The sequence below is a fragment of the Condylura cristata genome, unplaced genomic scaffold (assembly GCF_000260355.1).
Source record: "Condylura cristata isolate star-nosed mole 26May11 unplaced genomic scaffold, ConCri1.0 scaffold00015, whole genome shotgun sequence".
NCBI lineage: Eukaryota > Metazoa > Chordata > Mammalia > Eulipotyphla > Talpidae > Condylura > Condylura cristata.
This window is the reverse complement of record NW_004567116.1, coordinates 15,912,031-15,935,911: the sequence shown is the minus strand read 5'-3', so window position 1 is coordinate 15,935,911 and position 23,881 is coordinate 15,912,031. Positions and strand designations below refer to the sequence as shown.

The 23,881-nt window shown below is 44.1% G+C and overlaps 1 protein-coding gene across 1 annotated transcript in view; it reads right to left on the bottom strand.

Annotated features, from left to right (window-relative positions):
- Positions 1-850: 850 nt before the first annotated feature.
- Positions 851-23,881, bottom strand: part of PAMR1 (peptidase domain containing associated with muscle regeneration 1) — a 71,153-nt gene continuing 48,122 nt past the window's right edge. Inside the window, exons 7-11 of the mRNA XM_004682908.2 lie at positions 10,754-10,966; positions 8,616-8,682; positions 5,132-5,364; positions 3,634-3,926; positions 851-2,309 (exon numbers count right to left, since the gene is read on the bottom strand). Of these exons, the coding sequence (XP_004682965.1) occupies positions 1,773-2,309; positions 3,634-3,926; positions 5,132-5,364; positions 8,616-8,682; positions 10,754-10,966 (1,343 nt within the window). The 3' untranslated portion in view covers positions 851-1,772. The remainder of the gene's footprint in view (positions 2,310-3,633; positions 3,927-5,131; positions 5,365-8,615; positions 8,683-10,753; positions 10,967-23,881) is intronic.

The window sequence follows — 23,881 nt, the reverse complement described above, 5'->3', positions numbered from 1 at the left end:
AAGGGGGGTACAAGAAGGAGGAGGAGAATTATGGAAAGCCCCAAGAAAGCCTGACAAAAAAAGAAAGTACCAGAAATTTCCTTCTGGCTCAGGGAATTATGAAAAGATGCAGAGATGGAAAGGCAGGTTGAGAAACAAATGTCCTGACCTCTGTCTTGGGGAGAGCCCTCTCCAATAGGCTGAAGGGAGACTATATTCCTGGTTGGGTCTGTGAAAAGCAAATGTCTCCCAGGATGCCCCATGCCAACCCTGTGTTCTTGCCCTTATGATGTCTGGAAAAGACCAAGAAGTTCCCAGAAGCCCTCAAGGGAACAGGAGGAGGTCACCATGAGTGTGATTGGGTAGCTGCCAGAGAAAGTCATCACTGTCGCAATGAGGCTGAATGACACAAAGCAGCCTGACAGAAGAGTCAACCTCAGAGCTCAAGAGGGCCAGTGCCAGCCACGGCTGCAGTCCAGTCAGCAAGGTAAGTCACTGGGCCCCAGGGAAGCAGAGGAAATTGCACAAGTTACACCCAATGGCAATGTCAGCAAAAGCCCCGGAATGGGGAAGACCCAACACACATGCCCAAGATCCAGCAGTAGCTGGAGAGGCCTGTGAACCAGTGCTTAGAGTCACCTGAGCCTCCATGACACCTTGAAGAGAAAACTTCTGAGTAGAGTAGGGCATAAAGGATAAAAGTGGGAGATCACCTCACCCTAAAAAAAAAAGCCAGTGATGGAAAAGATCACTGCAATGATAGGATTGGGTTGAATTTGATTTTCCCTCTGCTATTCGGGGGTGAGGAGAGGGGCTTGAAAGGAAAAGCATACAAGTTACAAAAAACTATACCTATAGTTTCACGGCAAACCTCAATCTTGCGTAAGTAAACAGAAGATTCTATGAAAATAGATCAAAAAGTTTCACAGAGACTCAAGCAGAGTTTGTGCTAGATCTAAAACACCAAAGTCAGAGTCACCCCAGAAATCATCGAATTCCTGGTGTTTTCCACTGTTTGTGCCTTATCGGAGGAGACACAATTCTGTTTGTGCCTTACCAGATGGGACCCAAGTCTCTCTCCCCCAGTCCACGGCCCAGCAAACTGTAAGGGCTGGTACTGAAAAGGTAACATCAGCTTGGCCAGATGATGACTGGGGACTTAGACATATGGGATCTAGTTTCAAGAGCTGTCACCAAACCATCAACCTGACATGTAGCTCAGAGAGGGCGCAAACAGGAAGCAGAGTGGTAGCAATGTTCTCTGTAGGTCAGAAGCCAACCTGCGTCTTACTAAAATGTGCACAGGGGACTAGAAAAGAGAGGACACATCACACCGAGGAGGTCTGTTTGAGGCCCAGCCACTTCTAAGTCGGCTGCCTGGGCTGGCCTGCAGGTGGCTCTTTGGAACTTGGTCTGGCAGGAGCTCTGCAAGAGACCTCATGAAGTCCACGCCTCCCAGTCGACCCTCTTTCCAGCAGAGCGACCGTGACATTCTCAGCACTGAAAGGCAGAGGGCAAGGCCACCAGGTCAGCTGGCTGGGGGGCATCTACTGTGCTAGTCACAGTCTTTTGTGTAGAAATTCTTACAAGCTACAACATCTTCTAGGTGGTTGACATGCCTGGGAGGACATGGCTTTCCAGAAAAAGAGCTCTGCTCCCCTTCTGCTGAGTTTTGTCCCTGAACTCAGATGCCCAGGCACAGCCCAATTCATGGGCAAAACCATACTTCGGAGCCATGCTGCTTTGTACACACAGATCCGGATAGCGGAAAAGCCGCTGCGTGTGCCTGCAGCTCACTTCATGTTTCGCTCTATCCAGTCTTTAAAAGGCAGCACCTTGGTGAAGGCTGTGTAGAGGCTATGGCTGCAGGTCTTGTCATAGCTCCAGGTGACCAGCCCTACCAGATGCCAGCGTGGCTCGGGGGATGCCCGGCCTGGGAATGACACAGCGGCGATGCCCCCTGTCTCTGCTGTGCAGATGTTGGAAGGGGCACTGGGGTCCCAGCTGGAGCAGAACATGTTGTCCGTGACACTCACAGGGATGCCATGATCTTCGTGCTGCTCCTCACACAGGAGCGAGTCCACCACCCTGACCACCCCCGAGCGCAGTGTGTCGTTCTTGAAGCCAGGGCTGCTCACGTCCGTGAGGACGTTCCAGCCAGCCACGGTGATGCGCATCTCCTGGAATGAGGTGCTGAGGTCCCGACTGGCTGCGAGGCAGATGGGTTGGACCCGGGTGCTGATGCGGGCCTTGTCAAGCAGCTTCAGGATGGCGATGTCAGCATCCAGCAGGATGGGGTCATAGTTGGGGTGCAGAATGATCGCAGAAATCTACAGACGCAAGAAAGAGAGCAGAGGTGAGATGCCAAGTCCAGATGAACAAGAGCTGACAAACTCAGGAGGAAATGTCTAAGGGACAGCTGTGGTGATTTGAAAATACTTCACTCAAGGGGTCAGAGGAAGCGACTGCTCCATTTCCTGAGCTGCAAACAGAAATCCTCCTGGAGCCTGTCGAGTAGTGCTCAAGGAGCGGTGTGGACAGGTGAGGATACAAAGGATGAGCACACTCCTGTCTACGTGGGCAGAAGCCATGAGCCCTGCTGACCCCAGCTATGCAGGATTGTAGGGGGCCCGGATTCCAACTCTGCCAAGAATAGACGCCAGATCTTATCTGAGACCTGACTTTTAAATGTTAGCAAATAATGGTTAAAAAAAAAATGTGCTAGCATGATCAAAATATACTAAGTATATATCAAAACTAGTTTGGTGCACTGTAAACACTGTCTTTGCTTCAAGCCATTAAGAACTACACCCTCCCTGAATGATCTACAAGACTTTGCCACAAAATTTTTCCTGATTATCTCAAATTGTCTTTGATTGTCCTATTTGATCAACATATAGGGGCTTTAGGGGCTTACATCTGTGGTATGTGCCTCTGTGTATGTGTGTATGATACAAGATAAAAAGACTTCCATATATAAGTTCTATTATTTGGACTGATTTGTGTGCATTTCCTTAAAGTATCTGTTATGCTGTGCTAATCACTATATACTGGTCTTTCTCTTCTATTGAACTGTGGCTTCTTCATGCCCTATTCAGTTTCCTATTTATTATCAGTGAATAGCATATTCTAGAAGCTCAAATACACACGCGCAGATACTGGGTGGGTAGATGGATGGACAGATGGACTGATAGATGACAGATGAATGGATAGCTGGTTGGTGAATGGACAGACAGATAGTTGCGTAGCTAATAAAAGATGAGAAGGGAGACAAGAAGGTGGGCATAGAGAGAGAAAACTGTGCATTGATTAGGGGAGAAGATTTCATAAACTGACTGGGAGTATCTCGGATGAAAGCTCCGTCCTCAAAAGCTACTTAACACAATGTCCTGAACAGAAAAAGTGATGACCACAATGATAGATGTTATCTGCTACTATCTTATTTTTACACCAATTCAAGGGAAAGAAAACATCCTCACCTTCCGGAGGCTCCTTTTCTAGTAGCTATAGGTTTGAAATACTGGGCACCTGCTGTGCCAGGCCTGCACAGGTGCCAGGGTGTTACGGTGACAGACCTGGCCCAGTCACCCCTCTGCTGGCACTTGGCGTTTGCTGAGCCCGAGGCCCAGTTCCCAGCTCGCAGCCCTCTCTCACCCGCAAACTCTGGATGGTCTTCTCATCCCGATCGTCATCCCGGTAGAACTTCCCCAGGACGACTTTGAGGTCTGCTGTCTTGATCACGGTGACCTTCCCCAGCTCAGTCACACAGTGGGCAGCCACCACCACCGTGCGCTCATTCACCAGGGCGCCGCTGCAGACGAGGAACCACGTGCCCTTGTGTAGGCTGCCGCCGTGCGCGCCACTGGCCCTCCTGTAGATGGCCGCCTGCCATGGCCAGCGTGTCCCCTGGGTCTTGGGAGTGGTGATGTTCTCAGTTTTCCCACAGACTATGGAGAAAGCACCATCTCAGGAAGGTGAACTCAGACCTTCCCACCCAAAGGGGAATGTGTCTCTTGACATCGGAGTACAGAGCGAGAAGGTAGGCCCCAGGGGAATGGTGACCACGGAGCTCCAACCTGTTTATCTTTCCCCCTTAAATATTCATCAACAGGGGCCTCTCTGGTGGTGCAACGGGTTAAAGCACAGCACCATGATGCTATGGCAGCCACTGAAGCACCAATTGGATCCCCAGCCAGGGAGTGACCTACATGGTACAGCAGACCTCTCCTGAGCCACCCACTGCTCCCCTCAGCAGTGTATTTCAGGAGATCTGCCTGTTCTGCTCTACACTCTGTCTCTGGTGAGTCCTCTCACTACCCCTGTACCTCTAGCCTGTACCCCAGTTCTGTATGCATAAACAAATAAATCTTTAAAAAATATTCATCAGCTTCTTTGACAGAGTTGGTTATAAAGTCTAAGTTAAGATGGGAGGCTTCCAATCCTCGGCATTATCCACAGTCCTAATGAGTACTCTAATCAATAGTTAATAGTCTAGTCTAGTCAGTAGGACTTGACTAATCTCTAAGAGCTTCAGTCTTCCTGACTCTGAGATGAATACAGGAATAACAACCGTCCCAAGGTTCTTGAGTAGACTAAATGAGATGATAAATACAAGCAGACTCAGACTCAAATGACTCATTATTAATATGGCCACAACAAACTAAGCCACACTGGTCTCCTTTGACGAAGAGGATGGAAAAGCTGACTCCACACAAGGCTGACTCCACAGCAATCGTCAACATAATCGGTGGGTGATTAATGCTTCATCATCTGATTGATAATGGTTGCATACTGATATCAGATGAGGAGCACAGAATTTGAGGCTGAGATGGAGTAACCAAGCTGCCATCCCTGGAGACCCTGGTACGTTGACTCCCGTCCCCACTTAGTTGATTGCTGCCTTTTCTTGCCCCTTTCTGCAAGTCAGTATGACAGAAGGTGTGCTTCCCCCCCAAAAAAAATCATCTAAGATTTAATGAGTTAATTTCCCCTGGGTAGTAAGTTTAAGTCAAAGGAAGGAAGCTCTGTGGAGTCACAGATATCACCATGCTCAAGAAAGACTAGACAATCGTGTGAACAAAGCAGTGTCCACGGCTTTTCGGGAAGGCAGGGAAGACATGTGCTCTCCTGCCCACAGACAAGCCTAACTCACTTGGGACACAGGATGGGGCGCGCCCGCTCCACTTTCCGGTCCTCAGACATGTCCTCCGGCTGCTGCCCAGGCGGCGGTAGAAGGGCGAGATGCACTCGTACTGGAGCTGGGTGTGCAGATGCTGGTACCCAGGAGGCAGGTCTCCAAAGGGGAGGGCCGGCTTCTTGGTCGGGGCATCCGGCAGGTTCTGCTTGCTGAAGGCTGACGAGTACAGCTGGTGTAGGGGTGTCTCTCTGCAGCAAGGCACACAGGCCCAGAGGGCAGGGTGAGTGGCCACCATCGTGGGCCCTTAGGAGACATACCAATGTCCTCCCCATGGGTATTTGGTTACAAAAAAGGAAAAGTGGTGTTGTTATTCTCTCTCGCTCTCATACACACACACACACACTCACACACACACACACATGCACACAGGCAGGCAGACACACACATTCCCTCAACCCCTGAACAAATTACTCAACCTACGTTTTATTCCTCCGTTTCCATTTCTGGCATGCCTCCAGCTGTCTAGGATCTTAAGCAGAGAGGATAATATCTGCCATAATAGCTGCTATCCAAAGGTGTGTTATACGTGCACACACACAACAATTAACAGTGAAATTAAACAGCAAAGGAAGCTAATTTGAATGAGTTATTTTTCTCTCTAACTATTATTATAATGAGGCAATATTAGAAATTGACTTGAACTAAACTGTGTTGATACAGTAGCTTGATTTAGCAATTAGCAGATGTAATTAGTACACCTCAGAGAATAGAACTTTCTCTCAGGGTACATTGATTGGTAGAAATATGGAGCATTGTATGTAAATGTAACAAAAAAGGGCTTTTTAAATGAAACTGAACCCCCAGAGACCACTCGGGGCTTCTTGGGGACACCTACGAAAATAGTGCAGCTCATGTTCAAGTTTATTTGGTATCAGTGCCTAACAACTGTTAACTGAAAAGTCAGAATTCCTTTAGGATTCAGGGTTTCCATCACCGTTTGAAGAATGGAGACTAGAAATCCAGAGAGGCGGGGGAGGGTGAAGGGAATAGAGGAGATGAAGATGGCAGCCAGCACAGCACCTCCGCACCCTGCTCCCTTCTGCAGCAGGCTGGCCTCACCCTACTTGGCAGTGGGCACAGCGCTTTGCTCAGAGCAAACACACACCCACATTTACACCCAGAAGGCCACGTTTCAAGCAAAAACCTTCAGCTCCTGTTTAGAACCACACTCGCAACCCAGAGCTTCTAGCCTTGCAAGCACAGGCGTGCAAGGGGACAGTCACAGGAAGGACGAGACTCTTGAATAACATCGGATGTGTGTCACAGACACGTCAGGTCACTGAGTTAGGGTCAGTTCTAGTTTCTGAGGTGCCTGTTGAACGTTTCTAAACACAAAAGTTGCTGCTGTTGCTGAGAGTGGGGAGTCACATGTGAAAAGCCTTGCGCTGCTCCTTCAGTCTTGGCTGAGGCTCAGTGCATAACCAAGGGGACCCAGATGACCCCAGCCTCTGACACCCCGAATTTAGTTACACCCTGCTTGTGCCACTTCTAGCAACGTACTTGTGGATAAGTTACTTAATGTTTCTGAACCTCAGTTTATGCATCTGTCATAAAATAGTAATAAAACCTAGAATAGAATAAAATGGAATAATAATAATACCTTCCACAGAAAGTGTGGTGAGGATTAAAGGGGTGCCATTTAACCCAGAGAGTGATGTGAGACAGGTATTGTGACTCATCTTTATTTTGTAAAAGAGGAAATTAAGGGCTCTGTGAGTTTAGGAATTTGCCCCCCAATCCTGAGTCTAAAGAAGCACTATATCAACCCTAAAGAAACACAGAACTGGTCTGGAGACCTTGAGTATCAACCCAATGCATTTATCCATAAACACTTATTGAGTGCCTACTGTGTGCAAGACACTGTTCTGGGCACTAGAACTTCGTGAGGAATGGAACAGAAAATGTTCCTGCACATGTAACTTCTACATTTGTTTTAGTGCAGGGGAGGGAAGCAGAAATGGATAAATAATGCCCCCCACCACGCCACCGAAGTATGTAAGACCACTGTGGAGAAAGATGCCAAGTTGAAAACAGAAGCTCTTGGGGAAGATGAGATCATGACGGGTAGAGGAGTCCACTAGGGGCCAGTGTCCAGGGAGTGACCTGTTTTTAAAAGGACAGTCAGGGAAGTTCTCTGCCACATGAGGACTGAGCAGGGGATGGGAGGAGGTGAGACATGAAGCCTCTTGTAATTCAGGGGAAGCAGCTTCTAGAAAGAAGGAGCCACAACAGTAAAGTTTCTGAAACTGAGATGGGCTTGGAAGAAAGAGGAAGAATAAGCTAGGCCATGGCCAGAATGGAGAAGGCGAGTAGGAGAATGGTAGGGGCGTGAGAGAACAGCATTTCCTGCAAGGAAATGCGAATAGGTGCTATTCTGTGCAGGTATTACCACTTCAACTCCAAAAGAAAGGCTGGGGGGGGACCCGCAGGCTCACACCCTACATCATAGCTGGTCGCTGATCAGCAGCTCCTGGCCCGACCAGCCTGCCACACCGAGATGATTACTACCACACATCTCCCTCAGCCAGAGCTGGCAGCCTTTGGCAGGAATGCCCTCTCCTTAGAAGCTGCCATACTAGGGCCCTCCCTCGTAGCACAACAGGTTGGGATGCAGCACTGCAAGCCACAGCCACATCAGTGTGAATTTGATCCTCTGTGGCCCCGGAGGTGACCCACATGGCGTGGCAGACCTCTCCTGACCCGTCTGCTGTTCCCCTCAGCAGTGTACCTTGTGGATCTGCCTGTTCTGCTCCCCACTCTGTCTCTGGTGAATCCTCTCATCACCCCTGCACCTCTAGCCTGTGCCCAGTTCTGTATGCATAAATAAGTAAACCTTTTGAAAAAAAAAAAAAGTAAACAGTCATTTCAGGAAGGCTCAATATGAAAATGAGTGTCTTCAAAGATCATCTTGGATCTGAAGCAAGGGGTTAAAGTGCAGCATTATGAAGCTATCCACAGCCACTGCAGCATAAGGTTGATGTCCAGCCAGGAAGGTGACCACAAGGCACAGCAGACCTCTCCTGTCTCACCTGCTGCTCCCCTCAGCAGCGTATTTCAGTCAGCCCACCTGTTCTGCTCCCCACTCTGTCTCTGGTGAATCTTCTCACCCCCCCCCAACACCTCTGACCCACATCCCAGCTCTTGTATGCATCAATAAGTAAATCTTTAAAAGAAAAAAAAAAGATCATCTTAAAATCTTACTTCCTAACCAACCACCTCCCATGAGCCAGTGCAATTTATCCATCTTCCAACTGTTGCCACCACTTGGCTAAAGATAGCTGGCTGTTAAGCCTCCATCTAACAAGCCCTATTCTCACATAGCCAGTCATTCTGAGTGTCCTGAGAAACCCCAAGCCATCTTTGATCGAACATGAATGGTGAAAGGGTGGGAGGAAACATTCATTCGCCTTTGAGACACAGTTCAGGTGTTTCAACTCACCTTGACTGAACCTGCATGGGAAGAACTCTCCGTCTCACCAGGTCTGAGATCTTGGGTTCTCGGCAGGCTGGGAATGAAAGGTAACACTTCATAACCCTTCCCAGATGAACTGCTAACATTCATTTCAGATTCTCACCCAGCGACCTTTCTGGACATGGGATGCAAATGCCCAGATCAGCTGACCACTCCCTCAGCAAGAGGCATGCTGCCGATCACCTAAACCACTCTCTGAAGAACATAAGTAACACACCCCCTCTGAAAAGCAACCTGTCCATCACCTCCTAAGGACCACCTTCCGGGGGTACCCAAATAAAGGTGGTCAATAGGTTAGGACTACCTACTCACAAAGACAGTGTTATGGAACGTTTCCAAAACAGACTAAAAGTCAAAAGTAGAGGTTCCCCACCACAGCCTGGCAAAGGGAGTTCCAGGATCCTCACTGGAACCCAGATAGTTGGTGCTTCATGGAGAACTGATTCCTGCAGGTGCTTTCTCTGCAATTACGGCTCGAGCTGCCATTCGAGGGCAGCCCGAGGCTGTAGTCTCTTGCTTTCTCCACCAGTGAAAAGGAACCTGTCCCTCTTCGCTTTCCCAGTCAAGCAGCCAACATTTGTTAATTAGCAACCTAGGGATCTTTGGTGGGATTAATTTGTAAGAGAAGAGTGGACAAAAATCTCCAAGGACGTATGGAACACCGTTTCCATGCTTAATGAAATCAAGAATCAGAGTCTGTGCTGGCGGGGGTGAAGGTCGCTTCTGGCGTAAGTCTAAAGTGATTTCTTCCTTTTACAAGTCATTTTCTTTCATGCCTTTTCCTCGGATTTGGGTTGTTGACAAACACCCAGAAGGGATAGTGGAGGATTGAGGCAATTATCTGGATAATCTAGGCCAAGGACATTGCTTTTCTTCCAGGAAACAGCTAAATTATTGTGACCTGCCCCCAAATTGTGGGGCTGCTGGCATGGGGCAAGGAGTGAATGAATTCAGAAAAAACTCCTCATTCCTCTGCCAAGGGGATGAGGTTCAAACATCTAACCCGCATTCCATTTTTCTGGTCTCAAATGACCTTTTAAGCGGTGGCTCCCTGATTCCCAAATGGCCACGCTTTGAGTTTACATGATTCTTCACATCTGCCTACACTTCTTGTCCGTTGTCGTCCTAAAGGAGTATTTCTCCCTAACTCTCTCCACCTTCACACATCCTTCTCGGCTTCCCAGACTGCACCAATCCCACCTGCTACACGCACCCCCCTTCTAAGAAATGCTGTTTCCTTTCTCTAAATCAACACTAAGTCATCACTTCCTGTAACTCTCCTTTGCTTTCTGTCTTTTTTTGTATAATTAGTTACAGAAGTAATGCTGTTTTAAATGTATGGTTTAGGTGCCCAGCACTGGAATTTGACACCTACTACATACTACATTATGTTTGCCACCAAAATGTCTGGTTTCCATCCACACTACACAGTTGGTTCCCTTTACAAAATTTTACCCAGCCGCCCCTGGCTTACGTTTTTAAACATCTTAATATTTCATGTGGGCTGGTAGGGATAATATATCTTTTTTAAATTTAATTTTTATTATATATATATATATATATACACACACACACACACACATATACATATGGACTTCCCACTACCACTTCACCCATGTGCCATCACCATAGTCCCATGTGCTCTTCCCACACAAGTTTTGATCCTATTCCCCTCTCCACCCCTGTGGAATGTCTCTGGTTTATAGCCGTTTGTTGACTTTTGTGGAGGGATGATATTTCTATTGTGTTTTTATTTCTTCCACTAATAGGTAAATGTAGCTATAAAAATGCATACTCATTGCTTCAATTCTTCTTGAGATTTCCATATATAAAATTCAGGCCTGTCTTCTTTTCTAACTGCTCCTGTAACTACATGACTCTTCTTGAGCACATCTAGATGTGATTAGAATTAGCAGGCCCTTCCAAGATTCAAAAAGGAAACCAACATTTCTAGGGATGCTTTCCAACCTGTTAGTTAAGTGTGGTTCCAGCAAGAACATAAGAGACAAAGGCATTTTTCCAGAAACTCAAAAACATGTATAGGAGCTACTGAAAAGCAGCAACTCCAGCTATCTCTACAGGCTTCAGAAATACGTGCACATTACCTTTTATGCAAATGGGTTGCTTCCCCGACCACTCTCCATTCTGCTGGCAAATTCTCTTCTCATTGCCACTGAGAACATATGAGTTGTTGCAAAAGAAGGACACAACCGTGCCAACTTTTGCAGAATGACCATTGATAAGCCCAGGGCCTGCTGTTATTTTCTTGTACCCATTGACTGGGCCCCCTGGGTCTGAGCAGTTTGTTTCTTCAAGAACTGAAAGTGAAAAGAAAAGGAGAATTATGACAAGTCTGAAGCACTCCATCCTAGAATCAAATCTTTTCATATTTCTTTGCAGTGATATGGAGCTTACTTAGAATGACACTCCAAGGAATTACCAAGAGAAGGTGCATAATAGAAAATGCATGTCTTGGACATGTCTTCCCTGGCTTGGATGATTTATTGCATTTCATTTCACATATAAATAAGTTTGACACCACAACTGGCTCTCCTGTGGTCACCTTCACCTCTCTCTCAAACTGTGGGTCCTGGACAGGCCTAGACAAAGTAAATATTGCACTTAGATTTCATGATCAGAATACAAAGCTATTGTATTTCAGTGCTGTATTATCTCCTTTCTTCCCTAAGGCTTGGGCTAGTCCATTTCCTCTTTGCTTTATACCCAAAAAGTAAAGATGATGAGAAATAACCATGTGTAGAGGGAATTCAGATTTTATTATTCATCTTTAGGAACATAGTTGTAGTATAAAAGTACTAGAGGACAAAATCAATTCAGAGACATAACAGATTTCTCTTGATCTTCAAATAGAACTTCCCATCTACACACTTAATGGTATTCATTACAAAGGTATTTCTATTCTCTAAGTCATGCTGGACAGTTACTTAAAGTAGAAATGACATTAGCAGCTATTCTGAGCACTTAACAGTATATTAGATAGTGTCTGGAAACATTCTATCAGATAGATAACATTTTCCTCAAATGGATTATGGCATAATACTGAATATTACTTGCCTAAGGAAACTAAGTTCCCTAAAAAATTCAACCCTTAATTACTGTGCTTGAGTACCAATCACTCTATCAGCCTTCCTAGTCTCTTTCTAATAATTTCTTCTAAGACACAGGCTCATCCCTATAAAACAGTCCCTATGCAATTCAATTATGTATTTGACATGCTTTTCTTCCCATAACCAGTGCAATTATCTTTTAAGCATCTTATTGCTTGCCCTTAGGCAAGAAAAGAATCTCCATTCAGATACCACTTCAAAAATATTTCAAAACTAAAAATAAATCAATAGTTTCCCTATCTGTAATTTGACGAGGTTGCTATTATTAGCCTAATTACTGATTTGTCTACTCTAAGATTGCCATAGACCACGTGGAAGAAGATCTCATGATCCTCTGGGTGATTCGGGGCTGTGTAATACAAGCAATTTCCCTGGTGAGTGATTCCAAATCCCCATTTTAAGTGTAAAAAGTCCATCTAACTGAGTGAACTGTTTAAAAATACTGAGCTGCTATAAGGAGAGCAATGCACTTTTTGAAACTTCAAGTGGACTCAGAAAGCCTCACTGCTTCTATTTCTAGGAATACTGCTGAGGTGTGGAAGGAACAAGCAGAGAAAGCATGCCATATTGTTTCTGCAGTGGAACTACCTTCTTATAGGCTCATTCTGTAGCCCAGAAACATGTAGCCCAGAAACAAACAACAGAAGAAAATGTGTAGGCTGGATCATCTCGTGAACAAGCTATGTTAGTCCTGCAAGTCTCAGAAAATGGAATTAGTACCCATTATTAGGCTACTTCATAAAATATCCTCATAAAAATATGTTGCTAGCTTTTGACCAAATTCCTATCTGGAAACCCTGGGCCTGTATTGTCACATGACAATCATCAACAGCTCTTCTTAGACAGACACTGATTCTTCACTTGGTCACTGAGCCTGTCAGACCACCTGGTTCTGACAGGCACTTGAATCTGTGGCTAGTTAGCCTATCAAAGAAAGAGGATGTGTGTAACTCAAGGGTAGTTCCTCAACTATTTTGAGCTTTGCTTAATGGAGATGATGGCCAAGCAACTTTGGGTGATAGTTGAAATCAGTCCCAGCATACTGAAAAAAAATGAACTACCCTCTAGCTATGAAACTTTAGCAGAAGAAATCACTTCTATCATTAGTCTTGTTGTTGGATTTCCTCCCCTTTCTTCTATCGTCCACTAGGCTCTTGATCCTCATGGATCATTTTTCTATTACTATTAATGTGGTTAAATAGCTAGCAGGAACAGTGAGTGCTCTCAAATCCTTAGAGATAACAAAGCCTTAGGACAACTCGGATCTTTTCTTTCTATCACTACAGAGACTTTTAAAGAACACTTAAAGAGCAACATGGATGGAGCTGGAAGGGATCAAGCTTAGTGAAATAAGCCAGAAAGAAAAAGAAAAGTACCACCAGATGATTTCACTCATAGCAGGAGTATAAGGACCAGGGGAGGAAAATAAAAGCAATTGTAATAAAGAAAAATGAACAGCTATCTACCAGGGACATTTTACAGGGGTGGAATAGGGAATGGGATAAAAAATGGGGTGGCAGGAAGTGCATGGGACTATGGTGATGGCACATGGGTGAATTGGTGGTGGTAAGTCCACAGGATTACAACTGAGATGGAAAAAGGCACAAAATGATGTAAAAATAAACATAAAAAAATAGAGAAACTGACTCAGGACATACAAACAAGGCTTCCCAAAGTCAAAGAATTCTGCTATAGTTGTATAATTCTTAGCTGGATGCTGTTTAATAATGCAGAATATCTGAAGTCAGGTCACATGTGAACTTTTTGTGTAATATTTCTTTACTCCCAGACCCTAAAAAAGCTATAATTAAATCAATGGTGCACCTCTAACTCAATGAGATCCTAAATGGAGAATCATTATTTGACTTTAAGCTATTATTCATGGATTGTCACCAGGACAGAGTCCAGAGAGGCTTCTGGTTAGGCTCTAGTGGAAGGCAAACCTGTAGGATTAAAATTCAAAAGAAGGTCAGATAGTAGACACAGATCTATAAAGGTTCTAGACAATACAGTTGTCTGATACTATTTAACATACATACTGAATATGTCCAAGGAATTAAAAGATTAGGAATTTCAGGAAAAAACTGAGAACCTTGAAAAATAGCCAGTAGAAAAATCTAGAACCAACAGATTACAATAACAAAAATGTGGAAACTCAGGTGATGTGTTTATGAGTAAATCAGATATAGTTTCAGAGTACAAATAAACCTAAAGATGCCTGTAAAAATGTGCACTGAAACCCAAAAGATAAAAAAATTGAAAAATATGCTGGAACATATAAGGAAATTTGGGATACAATGAGCAGGCTGATAAACAGATAAAAATGGCATCCAAGAAGAAGAGACAATGTAAAGAGATAACAGCTGAAAATTTCCCAAAATTGATGAAAGATATCAACCTACAGATTCCTAAAGTCCCCAGTCAGGTAAACATGAAGAAAATTACACAGACATATTTTTAAAAACTGTTAAAAACCAAAACCAAATAAAAAATGTAGCCATTATCTCTGGCTTATAATGTGAAGAATAATTTTTGCTCTTTTTTTACGCTTTAACTTTTATAATCAAAAAGGAAAAGAAAGTTTGTTATTTTTATTGTTGCTTCTTTTGCTATTGTTTTTGAAGTATCAGGCAAAATGGTTTTGGGTTTTCTCTGCTAAAACTATGCACCTAGCATTGCCTGCGTGGCTTTTTTATGTTCCTGTAGTCTTTCCAGCTGGTGCAAACCATTTTGCCAACTTGCATAATCATAGAGTCCTTCAAATTTGCTTTATATTCTTACTTTATATTCAAGTGAGATTTGTCAGCAGCCTCTGATGGAAAAAGAGTGGTCTCCAGGATCAGAAAGATATAAATTCAAATATTCATTTGGGTCCCTAGTGTCCAGAATAAGCATACAGTAGGTACGCAAGAACTATTTGTTGGGAGGCGAAAAGAATGAAAGGATAATTATCTTTATACTCCAACACTCCATTTTTCTTACTTTTATTGAGGTAACAATTTTTTACAACTTTTTCAGCGGTCTGTTACAACACCATCCCACCACCAAAACATCCAGAATTCTCTACCATAGTCCACTGGATCCCCACACTGCCTGTTCAGCCTTTTCCCTGTCTTCCTCTGGGCTGCATCAATTCTACAGTCAGATATCTAGGATTTGTTTAGTTTCGTTTTTCTGCTCCTGTGTTGTGTTTCTCTATATCCCACATATCACTGAAATCATCTGGTACTTCTTTTCCTAAAAAATATGAATTTAATCATTCTTCCATGAGACAAATGAGAATCTGAGAAAATTAGTCTCGCCAAGCCTTGGTTTTCTCATCTGTGAAACAGGATGCCATTTTTTCTGCCTGGGTTGGTTTTCATCTAAATAACAATCTTCTTTTCCCTTGTTTGCCTTTATATACAAAGCACCCAACTCACATTAAAATCAATATCCTCAAATCAGACAATTGAAAGAACATTTCACAAAGAAATCCAAAGTATACCATTGGGCCAATTCTATATAAAGCAACATTCCACAATATTTTCTGGTCTCTTGGTAATGTCTACACATGATGGGTTTCCAGAACTGGGCTCGGGGTGATGACTCAGACTTCTGGATTGCAACCATGTTCTCTGTACATTTATCTCTTTTATTCCTGCACAACGAAGCCTTGAAATTACATTCCTGCATCAAACTGTTATTGGGCATTATCCCCTCTTTCCTCTCATTTATTTCCTGTACTTTCCAAAGCTAGACACTCTCCTATGATGCTTTTGAAGAGAATTTTTAGATTTTGTCCATCCTTTCCTCTCCTGGTTTAGACATCCACCTGTTGGGTTAATAGGCCATCTGCATCTCATCAGATCATCTCCCCGGGGTTAGATATCAAAGGCCTCCCTTTTTTCCCTTCATGGGTTCTCATTTCAGAATCTTCATACCTGCCTGCTGAACAAGTTCATGATTCTTTTTTCTGTGTGATTTTTTAAGGGCTTTGTGTTTCATTTATCCTCAGAGGGATAAATGTTTTCACACAAAACCAAATGAAAAATTACAGCATCTGCATCTCTGGCCTGGAAGGAAAATCAAGCTCCTGCTTTGCTCAGTAAAATATTCCATGATTAATAATAAATAACCCATCACCCTGTCGCTTTGGGGACTCAGCCTAGGGACATAAACACATTAAGTTTAACATGCCCTTACATGCTATTTTGTGAACAAACATAGTGTTTGAAGGGACATTTCTTCAGGATATTGTTCCAGATAAACATCTAAAGAAAGAACTCCACTACCCATCTCCTTTTTTAAGATAACAGTATGAGATAACCTGCTGTACCACTTTATAGAAGGTACCCCAAGGTACTTGTATGAACAGTACCCACCCAGACCCCACATATCCTTTTACCAGCTCAACAGCTGCATGTTCTAATAGCCTCGTTGCTGAGCACTGGTATCTCCGACCTTCAGAAGATGACCTTGGGCATGGGTACCATCTTGCTCATGTAAAAAAATGATAGATTTTGGCCCTCCCTGGTGGCACAGCATGTTAAAGCACAGCACTAAGAAGCTAAAGCCACTTCAGCATGAGTTCGATCCCTGCCCCTCCTCCCCCCCAGGTGATCCACATGGCCCGGCAGACCTTTCCTGACCCACCGGCTGCTCCTTTCAGCAGTGTGCTTTGTTGATCAGCCTGCTCTGCTTCCTACTCTTTCTCTGGTGAAACCTCTCACTGCCCCTGCACCTCTGAACTGTACCCCATTTCTATATACATAAATACATAAATCTTTAAAAAAAAGTCTATACTTTTATCCTCTTCACCATGCTCAACCCAAGGTTGCTTGTAGGCAATGAATGAAGGGTCTAGATGCACAAAAACCCAATGCCTGTTTCTCAAGGTGTCATTTATATCTGGAGCACCTGGTGGGGGAGGAGGTAATCTGAGACTGAGAGTTCAATAAAATCACCCTTGTTTTGTCTTCTTCCAATTTCCTGTCTTGCTCCCCACCCCCCAAAAAATCTGTACAGTTTGATCCATAGTATTTCCTTTAATAAATCATTTGGGTCCAATGCTTGCCTCAGAATGTTTGGACTCCACAGTTGCCTTAGCCCTGGATATCAGGGCCACACCTACCCACTGTGACTGCAGTCCTGGGAGAACACAAAAACCTGAAGAGGTGGTTGTGTCACCCTGGGCTCCCTGCATGTGAGCCATTCAGCTCTAGAGATCCTGCAAGATCTTAGGAAGGGTGATTGGTGGGACAGTTGAAAGACCAGCTCTCAGCAGAAGGTCCCCACACAAACTCTTTCAGGCTCTAGGCTAATCCTCGGCCAGCACCTGAAGAGAGCAGGAACTGTAAGAACAGGGCTTCCCAAACTAAACAGTGTAGCCCTAGAATCCAGCAGCCCCGCATCCCTGATGATTTGGTGTTATTTGCATACAGTCAGTGACCTTTTTACAATCCTGAGACACAAAGGAGGCCCCAATAATCACTAACACAGAATTCTCAGAAACCTAAACTATGGGTCTTGAAGTTGAATTTAAGTTGGCATAAAGCAAATGAAGTTGTATGTTTGCTCTCCTATCCGGTTGGTACAATAAGGTTCATACTTGATTTAAGGCAGCTAAAATGACCAGGTCCAAAGGTCTATACGAAATGGTATGCTGATGGAGTCAGGCAGAAGGTCAGGATGGTGGGGTAAACACACGCTTGGGGAAAGTGGCTCTTTGATGCACACACTCGTTTCACTTTTTCTGCGCCCTGTGATCAGATCAATATTGAATATGATAAAAGGAAGTCCCTAGCCTAGAAGGTGAATCCTTCTAATGCTCACAAAACTCACAGATAGATCCTAGTTTAACCTGTGCTAGTGGTGAGAAAAGAGACCTCTTTCCACTCCATCACTCTCCATCAGTATCTCTGTCCACATCACATCTTTTTTTCAATGAATCTGGGGTTTTAATACAATACACCATTTGTTTTTGCCTTTTACTTCAGTCTCAATACTATATTTAAATTCGGAGACAAGATCCAATAAAAACAAACAAACCCAGAAACCACAGAAGCCAATGACTGCCCTCCCTTTTGGAAGTCCAGTGTCTATAGAGAAAGGCTGGTACAGTGTGGTTGGCTTCTGATGTCGATGTCATAAAATTTTGTGCCCTGAGCATATATGTAATGAGTATCTTCTCTATGGCCAGCAAAACGAGGCATTGGCAGATGAGTTTCTGTGTGTTAGCATGGGCATTTTTTATATAAACCCAGAAAAAGAAGTGATGTCAGTGAAGTAAGTTTCATTGTACTTAAGTACTTGAGACCTCACAGCAAATAACAGTCAACTACAGCAGTTGACTATGGTCTGGATTACAACAAAGATTTTATCATACACGATTGACTGAACTGTGTTGATATTCTTAGCCTGATGTGTTATCTGGAAGAAAACCTCTTAATCAGCAGATGAGAACCTGGGAGAAGCCAGAACCAGGTTCTAATTTGAAAGCTTCTGCCAGGAATAACCACTGGGGGTTGTTATTATTCAAGCTCCCAGTTTCACCATATTTGCGTTCTCTCTGTGACTCTAGACTAACTATTGACACCGTGATCACCATTTAACCATTTCATGTAGTGTGACAAGTTGATCAAGGGCAAAATTATGGAAGATGAAATAATTAGTGAAGGTCTAGTGATGCTTCCTTACGAAAAAAGCAGCCAGTTTCTAACTCCTGCCTGAAAAATGCCGGATAACAGTTTGACCAAATTCTTCAGAAGATTCCACGTTGTTAGGGAGGTTTCTAGCGTCTCCCCACTTGCTCCCTACACTCACTGCACTCCATGACCCCAAAAGGAGAAGGTGGGCTCCTGTACACAGGGAAGTGGGTGTGATCTCAATTCCTGTGTCTAACATTGATTTGTTTTTTAAATCAACAATACAGACGATCATAGATTCTGCCTTCTTCTTCAGACACTGTAACCCTCAAATATATGGCATTCCACATAGATCTCAGATGAATATCTTAAATAAATAGCCAGTGATCTAGATGACCTCAGTTCTAGTTCTCTAAATTTATGGGAATATTTTTGTGAAGTATCTTCATCTGCGTTCCCCCAGAAGTAGGCTATGAGATGGAGATCTGAGTGCCGGTCCTTTATTTAGGAGGCTATTCCAGAAGGGGCCAACAGGAGTTTGGTGGATGACTAGGAAGTTTACTTTATCAAGATAATTGGGATGAGGACAACTGGGGTGAATGCCACTGGAAAACTTGGGGAGCCAGGGTAGAGCCCACCTCAGAGTTATCCCACCCAGGGAGCAAGCAATTGAATGATTACCTATCAACGGTATCAACCTTTTGTTGAAGGGTGAATGTGACAAACAGTAAGGCCTCAGCACCCCTGGTCTCCAACATATGTGAGTCAGTGGGCTCGTGGTCTAGACAAAGTCCCTAGGGACGGACTACAGCGGGGAGTTGGGAGCCAATGGGTTGGCACCATAGTAATGCTATGAATGTCATGAAGTCCAACAACTATTTTCCAGGAAGGTAGAAAGATCTAATTTTAGAAATTTATGTTATAAAAAAGTTAAATTTCCATGATTTACAGAACTGAAGTGGAAAACATTTCCTCAGCACCCATCTTTTGAAACAGAAAGGAAAGGAGTAGGGATTATATTAAAATGGACAACATTTGCATTGCCAAATGAACTTGTGTTCATTTTCATTTGATGTGTAATAACAGTGATATCATCAAAGGTATTGCTCTTTTTGCCTTTGCTGACAGGAGACTCAGAATCCAAGACATCTGAGGCTGATCATTTCATCTGATGCAAATAAACTGAACTCTCACCCCATCTAGAATTCTCCTTCGCTCTTTCTTGTCCTGCTCCCAGGTTTTTTTGTCTTCTTTCAATTATTATTATTTAAACCATGCTTCATTTCAGAAATAGTTGGATGGTATTTACAAAACTGTACACAAAACACACATACGAATGAAATATTCACAGTAGCCCTAAAGCTCCCCAAGCAAAAGAACTAAATCAGGGTCCTAGTCTGTCTCTTTAACAGAAGCTTGACTTCAGAGCTGTAAGATTATCTGAGAGTTCCAGCAAAGAAAACAGATCCAAAGTCAACAAAGTTCATGACCTCATTATCTAGCTGGTGGTGGGGGTTGAGGGTGTGAGCCTCAATTCTTAGCACACTCTTGGTACCTACCAGACTCGCTCATCACCACAATCAAGGAAACCATTTGTGACAGAAGTTATTGGTTCTGTTTGCGAAGGTATTAACTTTCTCATTGGAGTTTTGCTTTTTTCTAAATGGACATGACAGGAGAGCAGCACCAGAGACAAACACAGGATGGACTCTCATCTCTTCCCTCACTTTTCAAGTATAAGCTCAGCTTATACTTGAGTTTAGTGTCTCTGGACCAAACCAAGTATCTTTTACTCCACAAAGGTCTTCTTCCCTAACCAGGAATAACAATACTGAAAATGCTTTTTATCCCTTTCCAGCCAATGGAATTCTGCTCCCTTCAACCCCCCCCCCGCCCCAATGTTTTCCAGCCCTCTGCGGGTGTGAATGAGACAGTATCCATGTGAAATTATGCTTGGATTGCACACACTGCTATTTATTCATCCGGCAGCAATTTGGAGGCCGAGACTTACAATTAGCTATTTGATCTTAATCGGTATTGTCCTTGGCTCCTAGTACACTGTGTCTTTCGGATGCCACTTTTCCGGTGTTCGGATGGCCTATTTAATTAAACAGTTGAATCCCCCTGTGCTTAAGAACAGGTCAACTTTGAACATTCTTTGCAAAGTCCTGTCCATTTTACTTTTGTTCAAATCCATTGGACACACCCTCAGTTGGTAGAGTAAGTGGGTAAATCCTGCAGCTGGTAGAGACTTGCTGTTCTCTGTCTTGTTAGGGTCTCCCCAAATCTTGGGTTTCTGAGTCAGCTTCTGGGGGTGGGGTAGAGAGTGAGTAAAACGCTTAACTACTGGGGAAATGTCCCCCAGTGGAGCTGATTGTCAACTTTTTTTTTTCAATTGTCAACTTTTTAAAATATAAGAAATGTTCAGCCTGGATGGGGCAATTCTGTTGTGCTTCAAAGCCTTGGGATGAAGAGAATGTCCTTGCGGCAGAGTCCTAAGCTTCTGAGCATATGCCAGTCCTCAGAGGTTCTGATCACTTTGCAGTTCTCATCCCTATCATCACTGTGACCAAGATCTTTAGGAAGAGAAGTGTCAGCCGGTAGCCACATGGCATGTGGCAATCTCTTCTGCACCAGAAAAAGGCTGAGGCTGGAGCTGTGACATGCTTCTGTCAAATGGAGAGAGAAGAGGTACTATATGACCCCATTTACCTCCCTAGTGTCTGATACCTAACACTCACCTACCTATATTTGACTGGATAAATCTGTAAAGTGGGGAGGATCATAGTACTGGCCCCAAAGGTATGCTGTGACAATGAAATAAGACAGTGTCCCATAAAACTCAGAGCCTGACACACATTGAGAGTAGAAAGAATAACGACTGTCCTGTGGTGTTTCATACTTGCAGACTTGCAAGTGAGCAAGCATGTCTTGGGCTTTGCAATATATTCCTGTTCTGAAGCAGGAGGCTGGGCAGGCAGAGAACGTTCCTGTGTGGCAAGAGCTACTGGAAAAGCAGGCTCGACGGTGTCCACTGGACTGATTCTCAAGGTCCACAGTGGCAGGGATGTTTGTTTCTTTCTACTGTCAATTCTGTTTTGCTCTCATATTTCTCTAGTCTTTGTTTCGTCCTTCTTCCCTCTGTGGACGGACAGAGAGCAACTCCTGCTCTAATGAATTATCTTTTAATGATGATCCAACAAAAAATATGCCTCCTGTATTGAATCCTGTGTCAGTGACCTCATCTGCCAAAGCAAAGCCAACCCAAGAGGGCCCTGACAAATGCTAGCAAATTCTTGGCAAAACAATGGTGGGTCTGACCCTTGCAATACTGGTGGGCTCCATCCAGAGCTCTTGGAGATAGTCTAGCTGGAGGGTTGTGGACAGGGTCTCCCCCATCCTCTTGCTATTTTCTGGCTCCTGTCCATAATGAAAATCAACACTGATTTGCCAAATGTACCCCTTTTAGGCCAACCCCCAAGTTTCTTACGCCGAATGAGCCAGAGCATCTTTCCAAGTGGTCACAGCCCACAGAGCCCCACACACAGACGAAAGCTAAAATGTCTTGGAGTCTATGAAAACCCAGGTTCACCCAAAAGGGAGTGATCAATAAAAGGGAAAATTTCCCCTGAATTACAAAAACAATTATCTTGATGACCATACAAGGTGTTTTGCTTTTCAGACCTAAATTCAAATGAGATGTCATCTGGCTAACTATATAAAGAAGAATGTCAGAGATTCATTCTTGTGTTCGAGAAGGAAAGTGGAACGAGGTATAAGAAGTCAGCGCTTCATTAGCTAAGGGGCTTCCCAGGGCTCCTTCAATCTCTGAAGGCTCTGGATTCTCTGAATTCCCCAGGATTTTTTCATGGGATTATCCAAGTGCCCCCTCAAGCCAGATAGCTCATTATCTTTTTTTTTTTTTTGCTCCTAATAAATGCCTCTAATAAATACCTAAATGATACTCTGGGGTCCCCCACTCACCAGGAGATGACACAGAACCCACCCAAAGTTAAATAAGGGACCCCTGAAAAACACCATGAGAACAAGCGAGGCTGATCCTGTAATAGGATATTTGGCAAGACTGTTCTAGAGTTTCAAAACCCAGTTTTTGGGTCATTTATCAATCCTAACAGCCATCTCAAGGCTGTCCTGGCTTCAAAGACTGCCCATTGTCATCAGCAGTGTAGTGTCTCCTCCTGGGACCCACAATTCCTTTAGTACAATAACACTGGCAGCATCTATATGTCCATTTAAAACCAGATCCTTTCCTCTACAGAGGTGCCCTGGTAGCAACCCCAGCGTGTGACATGATTTGGGATGTCACAGAGGGCACTTAGAAAGCTTGGGAAGAAACTCCTTAAAGCCTGGAGCCCTAAAGACGGTTTAGCAAAATCACCTGACCTGTCAGAACTAGTGCTGGTACCCTAATCTCTTACCTGGAAAAATCCCCTGCTTTCTATCAATTTTTAAATTACTATAACATGGGGCCAGAGTTATAAGTAATGTTACCCAGCCCAGGGCTATGTGATCAGCTCCTTCATCGCCACAAACTGCTCTGAGATGTACTTGGTTTTATTGTCCTGGATGTTATCACTGTTAAAACGGAGGCATACAGGAGTCCAGTGACTTACTCAAGGCCAACCGAACAGTGAAACTAAAGACTCAGAGTCAAATCCAGATCTTTCTGAACACAGTCCAGGCACAATCTCCCTATGGACAAAGGTCACTCTCTGTGAAGAATATTTATACGGAAGGTTTTCCACATAAGGAAGACAAGATGAGGCTTGGAACAACGACAAACCCAGCAAAAAAGTCACTTTATAACGTCTCCCCTAAGAGATCTCAGAACAGTTCGCATTATAGTATCACCAAGCCCACAGCATGTCATTCATGTCTGAGGTGGGAGAGGTGACTGCAATCCACTGGAGTTCTCAGCACATCGCACTGCAGCAATGCTAACATTTCCATGAAAACCCCAAGTTCTTAGTCCCTTGTTCTGCGAGAAAGGCAGGCTCCCCTTTGAAGCTGAAGGATATAGTGTTCCTGTCCTCCTGCATGCTTTTCTTCCCAGCCCCTGGGACAGGCTAGTGGGAACCTTCCGATGCTCCAAAATCCAAATGAATCCAGATGCACCATTTTTCTTTAATTGGTAGAAGCTGATTCGTTTTGTTCCAAGGCGCGTCAGGGCCTGCAGGGTGAGTATTATGCCCCAAGATTCAGCCCGTTTCATCGTCCCTCATTAGGATGCAGAGGGGAGACCAAGCATCGTCAACTGGGCCAGGGAACAAAGGCCACATGGAAATTGGAGCAGGGCACTGAATCTCTCACTCTCCACTTTTTCAAAACAAGATTCCGACCATTTACTCAAGAACTTATTTTGTCCTTGTGTCCATACAAAGAAACAGGAAACTTCAGAGGAAAAAAGGGCCCCAGTTTCCTACATGGTGGCCCGGGAGCCTGGGGGTCACTGACGGTG